The 22506-nt window shown below is 47.1% G+C and overlaps 1 protein-coding gene across 1 annotated transcript in view; it reads right to left on the bottom strand.

The window, feature by feature from the left end:
• The window catches only part of ACAN (aggrecan), a 46564-nt gene that overhangs the window by 15949 nt on the left and 8109 nt on the right, over positions 1–22506 (bottom strand). Inside the window, exons 2-12 of the mRNA XM_032700619.1 lie at positions 9509–9585; positions 8604–8975; positions 7785–7959; positions 7129–7256; positions 6250–6543; positions 4012–4551; positions 3350–3524; positions 2805–2932; positions 2390–2683; positions 2035–2226; positions 43–1914 (exon numbers count right to left, since the gene is read on the bottom strand). Coding sequence (XP_032556510.1) covers positions 43–1914; positions 2035–2226; positions 2390–2683; positions 2805–2932; positions 3350–3524; positions 4012–4551; positions 6250–6543; positions 7129–7256; positions 7785–7959; positions 8604–8975; positions 9509–9578 — 4240 coding nt within the window. The 5' untranslated portion in view covers positions 9579–9585. The remainder of the gene's footprint in view (positions 1–42; positions 1915–2034; positions 2227–2389; positions 2684–2804; positions 2933–3349; positions 3525–4011; positions 4552–6249; positions 6544–7128; positions 7257–7784; positions 7960–8603; positions 8976–9508; positions 9586–22506) is intronic.

Below are 22506 nucleotides of genomic sequence, written 5' to 3'. Positions count from 1 at the left end.
TAATTTCAGGATAGCCAGATGTTTCACCCCTGGCTTCCTGACTTGTGGATGTTTCTGTGAAAATTTCAGGAAATGCAGAGGTTTCCCCACTGATTTCTTGAATGGTTGATGTTTCTACATTAAATTCGGGAAATGCAGATGTCTCCCCGCTGATTTCATGAGTCGTGGATGTTTCTATACTAGTTTCAGGAAATGCAGATGTTTCACCACTGATTTCATAAGCTGTGGACGTTTCTAGGCCACTTTCTGGCAATGCAGATGTTTCCCCACTTAGTTCACCAGATGCAGAGGCTTCACCACTCGGCCCCAAACTGTAGGGAAATGTGACAGCTGTTTCCCCACCCAGCTCCTGTGATATTGTTGGTCTTGTCACAACTTCTACTAAATCAGAAGTGACTAAAGTGACTTCTGGAAGCCCTGAGACCTCCCCACTAATATCAGTCACTGCTGAAGACTGTCCACTTAGATCTGTGGCCCCAGAAAATTCTCCACTGATATACGGGATCCCAGATGGCTCTCCACTGAAGTCTCCTCTCCCTGAAGGAAAACCACTAGTCTCAACAGCTCCAGACCCTTCTCCAGATAGTCCTCTGTCTCCAGAAGGAAATCCACTGATTTCTACCATCCCAGAGGGCCCTTCTCCCACCTCTTGTGCAACTGATGTCTGTGTTACAACTTCCACCAAAGTGGTATCCACAAGAGACACTGTAGGAAAGCCAGAAGTGATTCCACTTTCTTCTCCAGACAGCAGACCACTGGTGACATCAACTCCAGAGACATCTCCACTGCTGTCAATCACTCCACTCGGATATCCACCCATCTCCAGCACTCCAGACACACTCCCACCAAAGTCTACATGCCCAGAGGGCTCACCACTGATGTCTAAACTCCCAGATACCGTGCCTGATGCATCTTCACCTCCTGAAGGCAATCCACTGATTTCCAAAGACTCTTTTGCTTCTGCTTCTGTAATTGAGGGAGTTGTTGTCACTTCCTCCAAAGTGACATCTACAAAGGTAATGCTGGAGGCCTCGCCACTTCCATCCATACCAGAGGTAAGGCCACTTAGGTCCACCAGGCCACTAACTTCATGTGTTCCAGGTGTTTCTCCACTGACATCCAGTCCTGAGGGCAATCCACTAAGCTCAGACCCTCCAGAGGGCAGCCCACTGAGACTGGGTACCCCAGAGGGCTCCCCACTGAGCTCCAGCCCTCCAGAGGGCTCCCCACTGGGCTCAGCTCCTGAGGGCAAGCCTTGGATTCCACCACTGCTGTCCCACTCAGAGGATGGAAACCCTGACAGATCTCCTTCACCGCTGACTCCGATGGACCCTTTTCCCTCCTCTCGCCGTTCCGGCACTGTTGTCACGACTTCCACCAGTGTGGTATCCACAAGGGAGATGGTAGGAAAACCAGAGGCGAGTCCACTTTCCTCTCCAGATGGCATGCCACTGACTAGCTCAGTGCCAGAGATTTCTCCGCTAGCTCCAAAAGGCAGCCCACTGCTTTCCACTCCAGACGGCATCCCTCTAATTTCTGGTATCCTTGAAATAGACACTGATACCTCTTCCTCTGCAGAGGGCAGGCCACTGATATCAACAACACCAGAAGCCACACCACTCACGTCTCCTGAGGGCAACCCACTTTCTCCAGGTAGGAAGCCACTGGTATGCAGGTCTACTGATGGTAATCCACTCTCTCCAATCCCTGAGTGTTCTCCACTAAGTTCAAAAACTCCAGAAGTTGGTTCTCCACTTGTGTCCGGGACTCCAGATACCCACCCGGATGCTGAAGATTCACCACTGACTTGATGTTCTCCAGATTCAGTCACCTGCCCTGGCACTTCACTGATGGAAGCACTGGTACTTGTTTCCTCTGGTATTATGGTAGCTGGAGGAAAAGCAGATGGACTCACTGGAAAAGGAAGAGCAAACAAAAAGAAGGAGTTGGGGATATTATTTATACTTTGGGAGCGTCTCAACCCTACACCACCAGCCAAGCATGACACAGGCTACAGAGAAGCTCTGAACCCACCTGAGAGCACTGACACATTGGTTGGAAAGACCTCTGTCCCCCAGGCTGTCTGATTCTCAGGTTGAGTGGCAAACTCTGTCTCCACGGTCACCTCCTCCCCAGAGGGTACCCCCTCCACTCCAGGGATCACTTGTGTTGCCAGCACATCTTCAAAGAATGGGGTGACCCCTTCCTCCTCTGCAGGAGGCAGAGCTGGAATAAAAAAGGCATTGGAGGGATTTTCCAAAAATTCACAATCCAAGACTCCGGTGAAGTGCCTCACCTAAACCGGCACCCCAACACGCCCAACCTCCCTCGTGAAATCCCTTTCCCTGAGGAGACAGGCCTGCGTGTCCTGCCCGGGTTGGGAGGGTACCTCTGAAGCAGAAGGCGTGGTGCCGGGACAGCGGGTCGGGGAAGCCGGTCTGGTCGTGGTGCTGGTAGACAGTTCTCACGCCCGGCGCGTCCCCACCGCAGGTGGGGCGGGGGCTCACGATGGGGTAGCGGAGGCTGCCGTCGGCCAACCAGCCCGCGTAGCACCTGTCCAAGCCCTGCTTCCAGGCAGCATGGAGCTGGCCAACAGAGGCCAGCGTGGCGTTTTGGCTCTCACAGTACTGCTGGGCCTCTGGGAAGGTGAACTGCTCCGGCTGGGTTGCAAAGAACACCTCACCTGAGGGATGGGAGAGGAAACAGGTGTGAATCCCTGCGTCCCACCCATGCACACACGGATGTGGAGGTGTGAAGGACATTTTTGCTTCACAGCAGTGCACAGGGGAAGGAGGAGAATGTACCCTTGAGCCTGTCGATGTAGCAGTACACGTCGTAGGTCTCTGAGGCCGGGCGCATGCCATATGACCGCACGCCTGGGGAGTTCTCTTTGTCTCCTATACAGTTATTTCGGGGATTTACAATGGGATACCTACCAAAAGAAGAAGGGAGAGGTAACCCAAGGTCAGCCTTATGTACCCAGGACTGAAGAACCTCAGTGTGCTTGGGAGCAGGACATGAACTCTCCACAGTTACAGGTGCTCAGAGCCCCCAGTGTGACTTGGAGACAAATCCACTTACAGCTTGGGGCAAAAAATACAAATTTTCCTCTACTTTTTCTACATGCCAAGAGAGCTCACTGGTGCAAGGTGTATACACAGGTTAGGAGATGAGGAAAACAAGTAGAGAAGAACAGGTCTATTGGCCACTAGATATCATGGCCTGGAGACAATCTTGGGCCAGCAAAGGTTTAGATGCTGATGAAGAGAGAAGCAGGACAGACCAAAGCCCTGATTTCATGGCTGAATAGTCATTCTGAGAAGTGTTGTCCCCAAGTCAGTAGTGTTACCTGACTGTCTGGTCCCGCAGCCAGCCAGCGTCACACTGGTCAAAGCCAGCCTCGTAGGCAGCCTGGAGCTGCTGGGGAGTGGCAATCACTGCACTGTTCTCCAGACAGGCCCGCTGGGCTTGGACGAAGGAGAAGGCATATCTGCTGGTGGCAGAGCGGTAGTGAAACACCACACCTGGAGGAGAGAAGCCGTGGTGAGACAGCAGGTACGGGACCCTCCTGCCCTGAGATGTGTGACCAGAAAGGGTCTTCCCAACAACGGTGCAAGGACCAATCCCTCTCAAACCCACTTTGATGGAGATGCCTCATTCATTGAGCTCTGCTGCCACTTCCGGGGATCTCTTTTGCCCTCCTCTGGGATCTTTTTGCCTTGACTTTCCCCTCCCCTGGAGTCAGATGCATGTGGGAGAACAGACTGACCACTGCAGCCCAAGCACCAGCCAGCTGAGCCCTTGTCAGCACATAATGGGGTGGCCCTCCTCCTCTCGTCTCCTGCCCTACTGTGGTGGAAGCACTTAGCCTGTCCCTGGCCCCAGACAGGCCCGCACACCTCCAGGGACCTGGATGCCCTCTGTGATGGCAGAAGCTCGGGCTCCTTTCAGCTGAATGGTTACCTCGAGGAGAAACTGATTTTCAGGCTTCTCGGAGTGCTGGTGACTTACCTGTGGGGGAGATGGGCTGCTCAGGGAGGTGACCGGCACCAGGGGCTGCTGTCACTTGCACCAGTTGATCTTCCACTGTGAACACCGAGGCAGACTCTAGTCCTGGGGTGGCAGTCACCCCCACGACCTCTTCCACCGAGCTCACCTCTGCTGTTTCAGTGGTGACAGCAGTGCCTAAGGTTGTGGTGGTGATGACAGTGCCTAAGTCTATGGTGGTGACCTCTTCAGGCACAGTCCACACTGCTGATACATCCCCCCTGGTCACATTTTCCTCCTCTGTTGCAGCTGTCTCTACTGTGACACTGGTGGTGAAGAGATCAGGCAGGACAGTGAAGCCCTCGTACAGGTCGGTGGCTGTGGGTGTGATCTCAATGGGCTCCAGGGTGGCGATGCTGCCACGGGCCTCCTCCTCCGTGGCATTGTGTGACAGGGGCAGCTCCACCTCAGTCTGGGTGACGGTCTGGACAGTGAAAGCACTGCCCAGCTCGCTCCCTATCTCATCGATGAACTGTCCTGGGATCAGGGTCTCAACGTCGTCCCCTGCATCAGGATACAAAGCAGCAATCAGAGAGGACAAGGTCAGTCTGAGGAGGTGGACTGCACTGCTGCCGCCTCCAAAAAGAATCTGGGTGTTTGCTGGCTCTGAGAGGATTAAGGAAGTCATGGTGGTTTTGTAAAAGAAATGGTTTTCCTTCCTCCTCTGTGGCTCTCTGCAACGCCTCAGCACGGAGGGCACGGTCACGAGGTAACGAGCCAGTGCATGCTCCACAGCTGGTGAATCGGTGGGGACATTCCCTGCTGTGCTCCCTATTCTCCTTCCCGGGAACACCTTGCCCATATTCAGGTCTATACTGACCTCTAGTGCTTGCTGCAAGGAATTTAAGGTGGCCGGAGGGAAGTAGAGGAGCTTGGATAACCTCCACGGCAGGTCTGTCTGAGCCGTAGGAGGAAAACAACTGGATCCTCACACATGAAGCCTTCACCAGGATTGTGATCTCATTTAGCTTCGTCAAGGCTACAACTTAAGAGCTCATCTCGTACAAACATCTGAACCCCATTGCCAGGACAGCCAAGGCCACTTGCTGTACCAAATATATTCAAACAGCTCCCACCTGTTCCCTTGCAAATCACTTTCCTGCTCAAATCACGTCCCTTGGGTCTAGGAGATCGTGCTTAACATGCCACTGAGCAGGTCAGTTAACAGAGCAGCATAAAGCAGAACTGTGAGGACAGGTAAGAGAGGGATGGGACATCTTGGATATGCAGCAAAGCAGGTCTTGGCTGGGGAGGGAGAGAGAATGAGAAACTGTCAGGGATTTCCTCTAACACTGCTTTCCCAGCTCTATTTATTTCCAATTTCATTTTTCCCTCTAGTTCATTTTAGCCTCTCAGACATCAAGGGATTCAGAGAGAATTTGATAGATATGCTCAGACAAGGACTGACTGTATACAGCAATTTCAGATGCAAATCCTGAGATAATAAGAAGGCTGTGGTTTGGTGAACCAGTCTTTAGCTTGGCCACAAGGTACCTTCAAGGGTCTGGGAAATGCATCTGGACTGATGCAATAGGTCTGATCAGAGGGGTCTAAATACGTATTTTAAAATATTGTTATTTTTTTAACTATAGAAATCCCATTTGAATGTTAGTCTCTGGTTGCCCTGAATAGGCCATTTAACACTGGGGTTTGCCCACTTCTTGCTGCAGGGAGAAGCGTGCAGTTAGAAGAAAGGGGGAGCAGCTGGGATGCTCTCCACTTCCTAGGTGCAATTTTGCTCCATGATTGCCAGAGACTGCATCAGTCTCAGATTTATCCCAGCACGGAAACTCAGTCACGTGTCTGTACCACATCATGTCACTATACACATCTTCAGGGTCGGACCTGTTCTCTTTCTCCCTCTCTTCCATCTCCAGCATTCGAAGTCTTGTACACAAAGCACCTGAGCTCTGCTCCGTGTCTCCAGGAGAGCTATGAAAGCAGGAAGGTGTGGGAGGACTGGAGAGAAGCGAGCTGTGTTATACCCACCTCCGCAGAGCCTCTTGTACAGGTCAAGCAGCCGTGTACTTTCTGGATCTGCTTCCTACCCGAACAAGGACTTAGTCCTTTGCCAAACCTGCTTTGTCTCCCTCTTTTAAGAAAACCCCAAACACTAAAGAAACAAGAGGTTATCTCTGGCGCGGGAACTCCTTGCTGGTGTGTGGAGACACGCTGCTCAGTCCCACGGCCCCGCGCACTCACCGCTGTAGCAGATGGCGTCGTAGCGGGAGTCGGGGTGCGGGTACCCCGTCTGGTTGACGTACAGGTACACGGTCCTCACGCCCACCAGGTTCCCCCCGCAGTTGGGCCGTGCTCTGGAGATGGGGTAGCGGACGCTGCGGTCGGCCAGCCAGCCCGCACTGCACATGTCCATGCCGTCCTTCCAGGCCAAGTACAGCTCTCCCGTGGTGGCCAAACGCGCCCCCAAACTGCGGCATTTGTCAAAGGCTTCTTGGAAGGTGAACTTCTCCGGGGCAGTGGCATAGAAGACTTTACCTGCAATCACACCGTCCATTAGCACAGGAATTACCTGTAGAATTTAATTCCAATTCCCTTTCTATCCCTTTCCCACTCCTGAGAGTTTGGATAAGATGGAGAGCCCTGTGTATTGGAGCTGAACCGCAACCCCGTGTTGGTGACTTTATAATACCAGAAGAAGGTGAGTCTTACAGATTGAATACAGACTGGAGCAGAACTTATCAAATCAGTTGGAGCCCTGGGGCAAGAGGGAGATAAAGGACAATCACAGACCTGTTGTATTGAATATTTCAATGAATCCCTGTCATAAGATGAGTGGTTGACATCTCTGAATGTCACACCCTCAAACGGATGACCAGGCAGGATGGTGTGGACTGTAGTGGAGGTTAGGTGGACTCCGCCCTCTCTACTGCATTAGTCATTTGACATTAAAATTGTCCAAGATCTAACTAAGAGACTGGCCTGGCTGGAGTATATGCTTTTCCATCTTTAACCTGTCCTTTCTTTAAGTCCTTTGCCCTCTGTATTTACTGTTATCCAGCCTAAGCTTGATGAGGGCTTTGGCTGTTTCTTTGTCTAGTAACAATGAAAGCCTCAAATCACCTTGCATTTGCTCTGCATAGCAGTAAACATCATAGGTTTCATCTGGCTCACGGACACCGTAGGTCCTCACTCCTGGAAATTCATCCTTGTCACCATAGCAGCGCTCCCGGGGCCAGTGGATGGGGTACCTGAGGGAGAGATGGTGCATAAGGAGTAGGGGGCAGGACCCTGGCAGCCACAGGAGGCTGTGAGGATACTGCAGGGCACTGTGCAGTGTGGTGATTTTTTACTTTTCCTGGGTTGTGGGGGAAGGGAAGGATGGTCTGCTGTCTTGCCCTTACTCTGATGGCCCTTGGAGCACTGACCAAAGCCATCAGGACAAGGTACCTCCCCAGTGGGGGATGCACAGCTTGATATGGCTGAGCCACACTTGTGCATCTTGGCACAGCATCGGTTCTGCTGATGAAGAAGATGAAGGATCAGGATTAAGCCACTGTCCATTCAGCTGCCAACAGCTGAGGAGGACAGTGGTCATTCTGCTTTCCTACTTTAGATCCCCCCTGTCAGAGAGTGGCTAGCAATCCACCACCTCCCTCTGCACACCAGCAGTTACAACAGCTACTATTTAACAACCATTTTCAGTTGGTGGCTTCATTGCAGAAGCCCTTCCCTAGTGACCCTGCTGTGGCTTTCCTTTCCCCTCCACGGTTCCTCACCTGACAGTCTGATCAGCCAGCCAGCCAGCATCACACTGCTCGTACCCATCCTCGTAGGCAGCCTGAAGCTGCTCAGGAGTGGCAATAACAGCACTATTCTGGATGCAGGCCTGCTTTGCCTTCTCAAAGTTCAAGGTGTATCTTGTGGAGATTGCTCTGTAGTGGAATACGATGCCTGGAAAAGACAATGGCCATCACTCACATCACCAGCCCCTTTCTTTCCAAAGAAGGCACAAGAAAAAGCCAAAAATAAACCTCATCTTGTACAGTCCTGCAGTGAAAGCTATCTCCCTGTCTTGTACAGAAAGCAAAAATTACAGAAAATATAAGAATTGTATGAAACTTTTGTTACTTTATCCACCTATTACTGGGATAGGCTTTGCAAGATGGCAATTAAAGTTTTTCCAGAACAGCCCAATTCTCCAGCTGAGGGCATCCCATCTCCTAAAATGTCTGGAAAAAATTAAAGGTCTGATAACAGCCCTGTTCCAGCTTCACACGCCTGAGCAACAACCCAGTGTATCCAGTTCCACCTCCTGTCAAGGATGTTGTTTTGCTGCCTCTGTAATTCACCTTCTGCCAGAAGAATAACTTTTTTTGCCATATGCTCTGCCATGAGTCATTTTACTGGTTTGTTTAGTCTGGTCCTAGCCTGATAAAATAAATGCCTGGGCCATGGCTTCTGTTTACCCACCCATCACCTTATCTGTGACCTGACAGAAAGGGCTTGTGACTGTGGAAAGAGCTGTGCCTTCAATACTTCTTCCTCCCTTCTGCCCAGGAAGATCTTGAGAGGAGAGAGCAAGGGCAGGATCTCACCTTTCACTAGGACCTCTATTGTGTCTTGTCTGTCCTCAATCCCGTACATCACTTCGCAGCGATAAATCCCAGTGTGGTTGGATCTCAGCGCCTTGATCTCCAGAGTGGCATCGGTGGGGATGGCGGGGTAGTTGGGCAAGGAAATTGCCTCCCTGTACTCAGAGTTGAGCCGGATTCTCCCACCAGTGGCCACTAGCAAGACAACTTCGGTCCCATTTGAGAGCTTGCTCCATTTGATCCGTGGGTTCAGCATAACACTGGTGTCCTGTTCCTCTGGGATGTTGAAGTAACAGGGGATGTTCAGGGAGCTTCCCAGGATAACACGCAGGGGAGACTGCTCAGGTATCTTGACTTCCAGGCCATCACTACTGTCTGTCAGTTCCCAAACAAAGCAATGGTTACATTAATAACACATTTAATACAAAACATCCAGTGCTTTCATATGATCCAGTGCCTATATCTGCTGTGCAAACCTGTACTCACATATTCAGACACAACCTTTTTGGTCTAGTCTATAAAGGGAAGTTATGACAATGACCACTGCACCATGGGATGCTTTTGGCATTTGGATCAATGCTGGATGGGGGAATGAAGGGCTCCACTGCAGCGTAGCTGCTGCCCATGCTATGAGATCACACATGATAATGTTTAAAAAGGGGAATTCTGAAATTTCTAAGTTTCCCCATAAATCTGCCTTTGTCTGCAGCTGTCTCCCTGGCTCCCCAAGGGCATGAGCAGTAAGAGGCCATGGCACAGCAGCCACCCGAACAGAGGAGCCTCCTGTGTGCACAGAGTGTACCCACAGATCTTGGGTACACTTATTTCTGGGCGCTGCCCATACCTGGGGATGGGACCAGAGTGTGGCACAGGGCTCAGTCCCACCTTCCCATACCCTGGACACGTACCTGAGAGCTCCACAGAGTTGGCTGCAGTGATGACTTGCAAACACACAAACACTAATAGTAAAGTGGTCATAGTTTACCTGCAAGAAATAACAGGGAGAAAGGATTTGTGGTATGTTCACAGGGAGCTGAGTGCTGCAGGGCAGTGCAATGCTTTCAGCTGCCCCCTAAGCCTCCTACACTCCTCACACTGGTAGTGAAAGCTGGTCCCTGGGAAGGATGCTGTTTCAAAGTTCCCCTTGCTTCAGAAATAAGTCTGTGAGACAAATAAATAAGATGCTCTGCTATGTACAACAGACAGAAGTGTTACTAGGCATCACTTATTATATTGGTCTCCCACTCTCTTGCTTGTTATTCAGTCTTATCTGTGGAGCAGAAAGACAATTTTTCGACAGGTCTTCACACTTATTAAATTTTTACTCAAGAAGGACCATCACATCCACTAAGCCTTTGTCTCAGAACAGGAGCTGCCCCTCATTGGGCATCCCCACCCAAGACAGCACTGGCTCTCAGGCCAGATGGCTGGAAGCATTTCATATTCCTTAAAATGCTCTGAAGGGGAATTTGCCCTCTACATGGTGGAAAAGCTAAAGGTTATAACTCTTTGGTCCAACCTCATGCTCTGAGAGCATACAAAGCCTTAACTGCAAATGGATCCCGAACTGGTAGAAGAAATCCACATCTTAAATCTACCCTAAAAATATCTATTGGGATCTTCAATTAGTCAGAGCAACCTTCTACTTCTGAAAGCTTTAGGAAAAGAAAGAAGCATCCTGCTGACACTGAGTGACAGAGGCAATATAGGGAGGCCAACTAAATTAATCCTAACTGGATTATCATCCAGTATAATATCATGGCATATTAAATCACCACCAAGACTCAAGTTGGTTTCAATATTTCAAATAAAAACCATGTCCTCTGGCAACACAGCATTGTTTGGCATCACATTTCAGCCCTGACTCAGAAGGAAGGACCACACCTACTGAATCAGTGGTGTTTCCTTTGAGGTCACCTGTCCAAATATTGGTTGTTTAACTCCTGTGATCTAGAAAGAATCCAGCTGACTTCGGTTGACAGGGAACATTCTGAGTATAAACCTATTGACCTTGTAGATCATTAAATATACTCACTGGCACAAGAAAAGGCCAAAAAAACCCCCCATCCTGTACAGTCCAGCATTAACATTTCTCTTATGAAAAAAATTGAACTCCATGCACTCATTCATTTCAACCTGACATATCACAAAACTTTATCTTCAGTGAATAGAGACAGCTATACTGGCAGAAAATAGGAGAGAACAGGGATGGAACACATTGGCAGAGAAGTGTGCAGACTTCAGTTTGCAGCTGTAGGGCTAAACAAGACCAAATGGACATATCCCAGTTTCTGCTGGACATGGGAATAAAATTTCAGGTAAGTGCTAACCTCAGGGGGACCTTGTGCAATATGTTTGGGTGTCTCTTTGGTTAGGAATGATATCTGCCTAGACAATGTATTATGAACCCCTTGTGCAGCATGACAGTTGACTCCACCATTTCCCTCTAATGATGGCTAATGATGGCCACTACCAAACCAACTGCCCTGCTGCAGAGGAGGTCAGAGTGCTTGGCAGTCAGTACTGGGGCAGTGGCAGGGGATATGCCCATAGGATGGGCTGTGGGGGGCAATGAGGTGCCTTCTGCTCCTCAGTAATCGAGGAGAACTGGAAACACCATCTGTTATGGATAAACAGTCTGAAATCAGTTTGGTTAAACAGCCATACCCAAGAGTCCTTGAAGAGCTGGCTGAGTAAGTTTCTGGCCCACTGATGCTCATTTGTAATCTGCGCTGGAGCACTGGGGCAGGTCCCGAATACTGAAGCACTGTGCCAGTAGTCAGCCAAGATACACAGCAATGAGCCTCATAGACACATGCTGGTTTGATTGACATAAAATTCCAGGCAAAATAATGGAAAACGTAATACAGACTTCAATTTGTTAAGCACTGAAGAATAGGCGTAATATTAATCTTAGTTTAGATACCTGTATATAAAATAGGTGCTTCCGAACTTGATTTTATTATTTGGCACGATTCTAAGCTTGTCTGATAAAGCTGCCTGCATGGTTGCAACACAATGCAATTAGATTTTGATAAGGCTTGACTTTCACAGGGTTCCATGATAAAGATGTGTAATGTCAGTTGTACATCCACTAAAATGTCTTAGCAGAAGCCAGGCTGGTGGGTCTCTAGCAGGATCCATCTGAGGGACACGGACATTGAAGGGAATATTTCTAATGGGCATCTACAGGGGTCGGTATCAGATCCAATGGGTTACTGAATAGACTGTGCTTTAATAGAATCAAACATAAAATTATACAGGAGATGCAGAGCATGCCTGCAATGGGATGTTGTGTCCTAGAAAGCAGTCACTAAGGAGAGCTACTGCCATTATCCAACATTAAACCGAACAGGAATTCCTCTCTGTGCATTAGTGCACACCTCTGGGCTGACATGAGGATATCAGAAAAAGATGGTGCAGAAATATCCACTAGCAAGGACCTAAGGAGAAGGAGATTGGCTCAACCTGTATTTTGGGGAACAGGTCCAGCTCACAGACCAGCTACTAATACTTGAGGCAAAGCAGAAAACTTGAAACAGATAAAGCTTCTAAGATTTGGCAAATCTTTAAGATTCATGGGGAAACTGAAGTCCACTCTCAGAAGCATATCCTTGTTTAGTTCAAGGAATGTTTACTGCAGAACAAACAACTGTGCATCCAGATCCCTCCTAGAATAGGTCCCTGCTTTCACTAAGGACCAGCCTAACACTGGCTAGGGACTGTTTCCCTGGAATGAGGTTGTAGGCTGGGCTCAGATTATATCTACTTGCACCATGCCATAGCTGCCATTCCAGTGTATATCCTGCACTTGTATCCTCTGGATAAAAGGAGAAATACGAAAGTAAAGATTATGTGAGTCCTGGAAGCAGAATGGATTCAGAGAGAGGACACTCTTCTAGCCATTAGTAACTAATTCTTTAATCGTGATACATGCTTGAGCATTAAATAAAAGCTCTTACTTCTCCAGGCTCCTTAGATCAGGTACCTTTCATCCAACTTTCATTTTACCAGAATCCAAGTAAGCTGAATAGCCCTGAATGTCATGAGATAAGCTCAGTCAAGAGAGGCAGGCAGCTTTAGACCTGAATAGAAACATCCTAGAGCAGGGAAACAGAGGTATTTAAATATAAAGGGAGTTGGCTGGCTGAAAAAACTTTTAGGGTCCGTGCCTACAGCAAATTGGTACTGTTCTGAGTCCCACACGTTTGTTATTTCTCTGTGCATTGGCAGTGGGTAGGAGGAGAGCAGGTTCATCTGTCCATCAGTTAGACATCACAGAACAAAATGCTCTAAAGAGAAGAAATTCATTTTGTCCCAAAGGCTAAGACAAGCTCATGTACTCCTAGTCTAATTCAAGCTTTGTTCACAGGGAAAAACAGACTCATGGTAACAGCTGGGACCAGCAGTATCTTTGCAGTTTGTTGAGCTATGGAGAAAAAAACCTAACCTCCTCTTATTCCACAGAAGCCCAGAGAAAATGGATTTTCCTTGTGAGCAGTGGTTAAACAAATCACAATAACAATGTTTTGGGTGTATTCTGCGAAAGTGTTGAGTCCCTGCCAGTTAGAAACCCAACCTACTCCTCAGGGTGCTGTTTGCAATGTTGATCTTCATTTTTCATTCTCCTTAAGCATGCCAAAGAGATCCAACGCTGAGTCTGCATGCAGCTCTGGTCGGGATTTGCTATGCTGGGAATGCCTTTGATTAATGTCCTGTTGTTATAGCAGTGATTCCATGCTGCAATACTTCTACTCTGTGTTGTCTCTAGTGGGATGTCCAAGCACATGTTAATGAGCAAACAGCTGCTTGAAGGAGCAGTTCTGGAAGCAAGTAAGTAAAGAGGGAGCAGATGTGGATAGCCCAGAAGATGGAGACCTGGTCTGTCTAGACAAGGGAACTGGGGAAGTTGTTCCTCTCATTTTAAAGCAGCATCTAAACAGATTATACAGCAGAGATGATATGCCTTAAAACTGATGATTCCTCTCTGTTGACTGTCAGAGCAGAGGAGAGTGACTAGCTCAAGTATGGATGCTGCCTTGACAGAGGTGTGGGCTCAGGCTAAGACAGCTGTGTCCAGGGAGCAGGAAGGTACAGTTCAGCACTTGAGAGTATCAGTGTGTGCTCACTGAGATGGGACTTAGCACAGAGGAAATGTTCTCAGTAATAAGTAACTACCTGAGCTGCATGAGTAAAGGCAGAGTAAAGCCTGGAGCAGGCTAAGCAGTGTCAGGAATGTCCCCTGCTCAGCATCTTACTGACTGGGTCCCAGCTGTAACTGAATGGCTAAGGGGAGAGGTGGACCTGAGAAACACACTGAGGACACAGCCAGTACCCATATGCCATAAATAACACAGGCCTCTGGAGATAAACCCATTTGACTACTTTTTTGTAAAACATTGAGGTATTCTGGCTACTAGAAAAAGGTGAGCTCCAGAACTCACAGGAGCCACCAGGTCATTGCTGGCAAACTCCAATTCAGTTGCAGGCTCCTTATCTTCTAGCAGAAAAAGTCACCTTGAAGAGAAGTTGTTCTGGACACACTTCAGTGGAGCTCTTCCTAGGATGATCACTAAGAAAGGTTTGTCCAAGCTCTAGCAGGGAGCACTGTGAGGGACTAATTCTTGCAGCACAGAGCCCTACACACAAGCAGCAACGATCATGCTTTCTGCAAGGTCCGTGTTACAGAAACACCTTCCATCCCTGCAGATTGCTTTCCTGCAAAACTCCATTTGCACTTTCAGGGAGAGCAACTGGAGCAGGCAGCTTTTGTGGTGAGAAGAGAGGAGGAGGCAGGAGAAGTTACACCAGGTCATGGCTGTGCCTCTGCATCAGGATGGCTGTCCCTGTGTGGGGTACCGAGCAGTCCAGAGGAAAAAGAATCCAACTAAACTGCCACAAAAATTCCAGCCATCCTACCTCCTCTAACCAGTGCCCAAGACAAAAACAAGGCCCTATCCAATTCAGCCTGGGCCAGGAAGGGTTCAGGAAAAGCTCCTGCCTTTCCAAAAAAGACAGGGTTGGGAACTGGTGGTAGGCTCACGAGCTCCCTACCCCAGAGAACAACTGTCCCTTTCACCAAGTTTATTACCTCTTTATTTTAAACCTAAGGCTGTGCTTCTCTACTGGGTTGTGTGCAGTGTCCTAAATTTGCTGCATGTAAATATGTTTATTTGAGAATCTAAGTGTGTGTGGAGGGAAGTGTGTACCTGTGTGCAGACTGGTTTAATCCCTTGCTCTTCCAACTGCATCCTCAGGTTTTTAAAGGGATGAAGAATGTGGAGGGAGCAAGAAAAGGAAAGGTCACTACAGTGAAAGTTCAACAAAGTACCTACACAGTCAGACCATACAGTGGAAAATAACCAGATAGCCTGTTTGCAGCACACCCTAAATTGTTTGCTGGCTGTAAAACATTTTCTATCTCAGTCTATTTTAATTGAGTCCCATCTGAAGTTTCTCCTGTGGCCTTTGCTTGCTCCAGACCATGTTAATCACCTTTGTTGCAATTAAATTTATTTCCATCATCCTTAGTACCACGGTTGTCCTATTTTTTTTTTCCTATGGGGTCACATGGGTTGTTTTAAGCTTCCTTCTTTTGCGGTTTTGGAAAACCTTTAATACACTTACATATTGTTTCTGGCAGCTAATAAAATATCACTTATTACCTGGAAGATATGCCTGGGCATAAAAGAATTTCCAAAACCAATATTTCCATTAAAATTATGGATGTAAAGAGGCTCCTGAACAAGAGTTAAGCCCAGTTCTACTCATTTGGCCTTGGATTCTCTTTCTTCAACTGGTTTTCCATCCTCAGCTGATTCCCCATAAGGGAATGGACCTTAGTTTTTCTAGGACATGCAGTCACCTCCATCCAGACTTCTCTCAGCACTGTTATTTTCAGGCACCAGCACTTGAGACCAAGGGTTTGATGAGGTCTGAGGAGACACCATCACCCAGCAGGGACACCAAGAGAGTTCTCATGAATGTTTAGGCAGCACATCCCATACCCTTGTAGGCTTCAGTCAAACAGTATTTTCCCCTCTCCCATGTAAAACTACAGATTGTTCATCTATGATCTGTACAAAAATCCACTTTATTATCTCTCTGTGTATTCCCAGCCTTTGTGCAGGACTGAGGGTTTTTCTGCTAAAAGCCTTAGCCTGATCCAGGAAATGGAGGGAAGGAAGGGGGCATGGTGGTGGTGGTGGGGGGGTAAGTGAGTGGGATGGGCAAAACCAGTTTTATTTCTTCTTCTTTTTTTTTTTAAATAATGCAAACTTTGGAACAGAAATACGGCGATAAATGTACTCCTGTGATTTTTCATGTTTTTTCAGCTGCAAAGAAAATAGGAGAAATATTCCATTCCGTCTGGCTTCCAAACCATTCTGAGAGTAAGGTCTTTATGTACAGAGCAGTTTGGATGCTGCTCCCTCCTACTCTGTTTCTGAAACCATCCCTGCACCAATAAAGTCCTTTTTTTCCCCAATCAGAAAGACACATGGCAGAAATTGCTCAGATATCTTGTCACCGAGGGATGTGGTCCTCCACACACTAACAGGTCTGCAGCATTGGCTGCCTGGATTGCTACAGGAGATGGTAAAGTGATGGCACTGAGGCACTCCTACTGCATAAGGCACAAAAAAGGGAACATTTGTTGAAGACTGGGAATGATGTGAAGTTTCAGCTCAAGCCTCAGCTGGCTCCTGTCCTCAAGCACCTCTTGCTACTGCAGGTATGAATATGGTCAGACACAGCTCTGCTGATGCACTCTGGTGATGGTACCAGTGTGCCCTCAGCCATGACATGAGCTCCAGAGCTCCTCTGTCCTCTGGCACAGAGACTCAAGGTGGTGCTATGCTATACCCTTTTTGGTGTCTTTATGACTTTTCTTTCTGCTATAGTTCAACTGGTTATCTAATTATGTCGTACACACACACTACAGGAAAAGCCAAAGTACTCAAGGATGTATGATCACGCTTTCAATAAGCAAGAGGCCAGAGGAAATCTTAGTAAAACCTAAACAATCCTGTTCAGGTTCAGTTAGTCAGCTGAGCTCAGAGGTCAGAAACAAACATCCTACTGAACACAAAAACTTTTACAAGCATTTATCTCTTTTTTTGATATCTACCACAGAACAGCTCTCATCTTCGCCTGATTTACATTGGTTTTACATTACATCTTCCTTGACTTCAGCAGCAAGCTAAACACACAGGCTCCAGAACAGCAGAAGCCCCTGAAACCAGCCCTCCCAAAACTCTCTTCCAGGGAAATCAGAACCATCTGCTACTGGCAACACACACCCCAGTAATTTTTCTATCCTTCATGGACAGAGAAGTTTCAAAATGCCCATTATGGCAGATGACAGCTGGAGCCTTTCATGCAAGGTGTGGGATCAGCACCAAGCCCTGGGCTGCCACGGCTCCGAGTGTCTGCTCGATATGGAAAGTCAGAGCCACACTCAAACGGCCCCTGAAACCTCTGAATTCAGGGGAACAATGAGCCTTTGAGACTGGCTGAAGCTCACACTCAAAATCCTCTCTAGTCCAAGAAGAGAAATAGAAATTTCTAAAGAGCAATTCATCTCCTTATGAAATAGATGTCTCAGCTGAGGACCTTTAAAGAGGGGTTCAGCCATTTCTGTCAGCTGGCAAAGGAGTCTGGAGCACTGTTAGACATCTAACTTTTAGAGATTGATGGGTGATTATGCACTTCATAAAGTCTCCTTATACCCTTTACAGTTTTTTTTCTGGAGCTGCTGTCAGCCTTTAGTGAAGCTCCCCTTCACTAAGGGGAAAAATACAAAAACACAAAAGAAGAGAAATCAGACCCTCCCTGGATGTGAGGTGTGAAGATGCAGCTACAGAGCAAGGTGTGAATGTGACTGCAGAAAAGCAAATTTCTGCAGTGTCTCTATGCTGGGAGAAGATTCCACAGAAACTTACAACAGTTTCGGTTGGAAGACACCTTGAAGAATTCACAGACAACCCTTCTGCTCTGACCCACCTCCGCCCTTCAGAAGGTTGGTTTTCTAGAAATCAAGAAAGTCTTTGAAACCACATTTTGATATAGTAGAATCCATAGGCACAGAGACCTGAGTCTTCACTGACTTTGGTAGTTACTGTCCGTGATCGATAACTCAGCTACCCCAAATCACCTTGGATGCTCCTGTGTGCTCCTAAGAAATGGGATGTGGAAGTTCACCTAACAGAGCATTGGGAGGGACTGGAAGAGACATAATGGAGCTGCTCCCTGCCAGTTTCACAATGGCAATGATTTTTTGTCTTGCTGTGCTCCAGGCAGACAGGAAAACATCATGCTGCTTTGGAATGACAACAAATTCAGGAGATTCAAGGTGAGAGCCACAAGAACACGAGTATGACTCCAGGGCCCCTGCAATGGCCACACATTGGATTAGGCTAATGACATGTAGGTTGGCCACATTCCTGGCTCGTATCAGTTGTGTAAAACTGTGCATGGCCTCTGCTTACATTAGTGTCTTCACATCAATCAGCACCTCTTATAAGATACAAAAGCTGCAGCAACCTCTTGTTAAGGACACTTTCTGCTGATGTGCTACATGTATCAAGCTCCATCACCATCTTTGGTGAGACGGTTCATGCTGGGAATACACCCAGCTGGTAATATTAAACCTCTCCATACTGTCACAGCTCGACACAAAAGAGATAAGTGAACAATCACATCCCATTTGGTCTTTGCCTTAGCGAGTACAGAATACTGCTGGTGCTTGACAGTACTAAAAGCAACCTTTCATCCAACCTAGAGGAAGAGCTTCCAGCTTCATCACAGTCTCAGTATCTGCCTCTTTTTGCTCCCCATTTTCTCTTTCCAAAGTTGGCACCTGAAAGTTTTCTCTGCATTAATTCCAGACATTGTGTAAACACTGTGCTTAGATTTACTTAAATGGGGCTGTTTCAGCCCCAGCTTTCCTCCCAAGTAGATTTCCTGTCTCATAAATTCAAGACATGAACAGTTTAGTTTTGCTAGGAAGGTGGAATCTCAAACTGATCCTCCCTTTGGGATGACCTGGAAGACAAAAGGGCAAATGGCATGAGAGAGGGCCTGGGTTTTTCTGGTTACTGGCTGGAAAGAGGGGAGCCATCCTGCCACGTGCTATTCAGGCAGTAGTGCCAGTGGTCCAAGTGACTGTTGCCAGTTGTCATAAACGATCTGCAAGATTTGGAGTCTACCAATTTCTTGACATACTTTTTACTTCCTCCAGAAGATGGAGAAGCATCTTTTCCTACTGTGCAGATCATTGGCGTTTTCAGTGTAGAAGCAAGGGATTACTTGCTTACACATTACTTTATCTACACAGATACTCAAAGTATTTGTGGCTCTTTAGAAAGGCACATGCATATCAAACCTTCACACACACTCTTTGTGCAAGGCAAGCAGAGGGAGTCTCCTAGGAGAAAAAGAGCTTTTCCTCTCAGCCTCTACTCACTAGGACTCCAGATATTTTTTCTGGCAGCAATGTGAATCCCCGACCACAATGCAAGTGGGTTTTGCCACTGCTGCTGAAGGATCTCATGGACTCTGGTGCCAGAAGAAGAGTCTTAACCAAAACATTGGACTGGGTTTTAATCAAAATTGTCTGCTGTCTGGTACTGATATGATGAACCTCAGTTCTGGGGGCACTGGGCTCACTTTGCCTTCCACTTTATGGAGAGGGCACACAGTATAAAGAGACCACAAGCTTCACATTCAGACTATAAATGAGGGTTTTGCTGCCTTGGCTGTGTTGAGCAAGACTCTCCTACTTCTCCATTTCCTCTGCCAGCAAACCTCTGACAACTAAATCGAGCACAAAACAGCCATGCCAGCTTGTACTTCTCTAGGAGCCTGAATGGTACAGGAAGGATTAAGGAAGAGAAGCAGCTTTTCACTCCCATCTCTGGTTCTAGGAAAACTTAATCAATGGCTGGGCATTGCACCCTGTGAAACTGCCTCATGCATGACAGCAGGAGAATGGTTCACTGTCTCCTCTCATTTCCTCCTTGACCGGCTCTCCCAGACCACTTTGTCCCGCTCTTGACAGTTTTAGCAGTGGTGAAAGATTATGTGGATAATGCTTTCCCTTCAGGGACTGAGCCAAGCAGTCAGTGGGTGCTGAGCAGGGGCAGTGGTCCATGGCTGCTGTCTGGCTGTGCAAACCAGGGACTTTCCTGTAAGTGTTTGGATGGTCTAAGGCCCGTTAAAATCTCACCAGATAATCTCTTTTTTCATGTTTTCTCATTATATTCATCCTCAATCACTCCCCCAGCCATTGCCATCTCATGGCACCTGGTAGTCATAGAATCATAAAATGGTTTGGGTTGGAAGAGACATTAAAGATCATTTAGTGACAACCCCACTGCCGTGGACAGGGACACCTCCCACTAGACCAGGTTGCTCAAGGCCCATCCACCCTGGCCTTGAACACTTCCAGCACTGGGGTATCCACAGCTTCTCTGGACAACATGTACTGATGTCTCAACACCTTTACAGGAAAGAGTTTCTTCCTAAAATCTAATTTAAACTTGCTCTCTTTCAGGCTAAGACAATTCCCCCTTGTCCCACCACTCCAAGCCCTTGTCCAAACTCTCTATCCAGCTCTCTTGTAGCCCCTTCAGGTACTGGAAGGTGCTCAAAGGTCTCTCTGGAGCCTTCTCTTCTCCAGGCTAAACATCCCAACTCTCAGGCAGTCCCCATAGGAGAGGAGCTCCAGCCCTCTGAGCATCTTCTGTATCCCTGTACAGTTCCTTCCTTTTTTTGTTCATGTACCAGGAGACCATTCTGAGGTGCAGTGCTCTCTTCCCTCTTAACTAAGACACACAGCATGTGTTTAACTTAATTTGACTGGCTCAGTCTGTAAGTGCTCTGTTTAATTTAATATTGCTCCATTCCTTTTGGGGAATAGAGGTATCTCCAAGTGCAGTCAACTGCCCTGTCCTGCACCAGTCTTTCCAAAGGGATTTCACCGTGTAGGGAAGACTGGGGGATGCTCAGCTCTCCTTGTTAGGGACAGTTCCATTGTACACAGACACACATCCACTGCTCCTATTCACTTGTCAAGTCACTTTGTTGAAACAGTAATTCCTCCCTTTGGTTCAGCCTGTTCTTTTCTTCTTGGGAAGGAACCAGTGGTGACTCCAGGCAGAAAATAAATCTTTCTCTTGTTTTTTTCTACTATAGTGGTGCTTTAGAACCAGGCCAAATTGTACAGCAGAAAACAAAACACGACAAGAAAGAAGATAACAGCCAAACAAGCTTGTTTTGGATCTGCCACTGAGAAGGATAATCCATCAGAGACCTCAAAAGCCTTAAGTCCTACTTTATGAGACTGGCAGGAGGCTGGAAGGGAAGAAACAAGGTGATGGAAAAGATGCCTTGGAAATTGTTCTTTTCCAGCCCCTGGCCCTTCATGAAGGTGCGTGTCATTGTCTTTGTGATGTATTCATCCACCCAGAAGGACAGATAATGAGTCCCCTCAGCACAGGAGAGAGAATAATTGCCAGAAGAGTTTCACTTCCCTGTCTTGAGATTTCAATTTTGGCTTAGTCCAAAGATTCCCCCTCATACAAACACTTTCTGAAAAAGGTAACACATGTAAAAGGATACATCTTTAATCACGTAAGACCCATCACTGGGTCCAAAACCCAATCACAGCCTTTTCCTTTTTTCCAAAGGAGGTCTCGGTGTCTTCTCAAAGCTCTGCCCACACTGAAAGGTCTGTTCCCTTCAAACACATGGTGAAAGTACCCTAAAGAGTGGAGACACTGCACTTGAAACAGCCAAACTTGTTGACCTGAAGGTATATTATGTATATATAGAACCTTCTCTCTACACATACATGATTCTATGAGTGGGCTTAGGTACAGTATTACTTAGGAGCAACTGTGTGGATGTGACATTGAAAGAGAGAGCAAGACGAAGACAATTACCCTCTTCAAAATGAGTTTCAGTCTAGGGTCAATGAATGAATATCAATAATCCTTTCATTACAGCTCAGATCTCAGGGCTCCAGTGAATTAACCCAGCACAGGCAGACAACAGTCTTTGCCTTAAAGATCTTGCAGTCTAGAAAGTGTGCTGCTGGCCAAGCCTAGAGAGCACAAATGTGAATTTGGGGAGACCACGGGAATCCTGAATAAAAGCAAGGCTCTTATATGAAATATAAAATTGTTCTGTGAGCTGTAGACTGTGAAGGGAATGAAATTTAACCTTAACATAAGCCACAGACATTTGGAGAGCTGCTTCTGCTAAGCCTGAATCTACAGTTTGCTAAGAAAAGTCCATATGTCATACCTTCAAAAAGAGAAAGTGAGGTATGGAGGAAACCAAAACAGCAATTAGATGGGAATACCAACTTTTCTGAGAGGTAAATAAATTCCTGTGTATGAGATGTGGTTAAGAAAAAATGCCAAAATGTTGTCCAGTGTTTGGTGAAGTGTTCTGTAAGGGTAACAGAAAATGTTGTTTTTCCAGAGATATGTGGAACAGCTTAAAACCAACAGTGCCCACATTTTGAGGAACAGAAAGGCACCAACACAGATCCCCTTGTAGGCAAAATAACTGCCTAGCAAAGTGCTTAAAACCTGCAAATATGGTCCAGCATTAGTGGACAAGGTGTAGGCTTTAAAATGGATCCTGGAGCATGCTATGTTGGTATTTTAACTCAAACATGCAGTGATAGCAAGGGAAACTGTAAAAAAGGAAAATTTGTTATATACTACTGGCATAAAAGACCAATTCAAAGGTAAATAATAATTATGATCTATTTTAACCAACCTGTCTTGTCATTCTTCCAATAAGATGGGCAGGTAAATTATCTGGTGACCAGATCCAGTTACCACTGGAATCAGCAGTAAAGATACCATTTACCTCTGAGGCTGGGAATATTAAG

Source organism: Chiroxiphia lanceolata, chromosome 12 (genome assembly GCF_009829145.1).
Source record: "Chiroxiphia lanceolata isolate bChiLan1 chromosome 12, bChiLan1.pri, whole genome shotgun sequence".
In the NCBI taxonomy this organism is placed as follows: domain Eukaryota; kingdom Metazoa; phylum Chordata; class Aves; order Passeriformes; family Pipridae; genus Chiroxiphia; species Chiroxiphia lanceolata.
The sequence above is the reverse complement of the archived record's forward strand: the minus strand, read 5'-3'. Positions and strand labels throughout refer to the sequence as shown.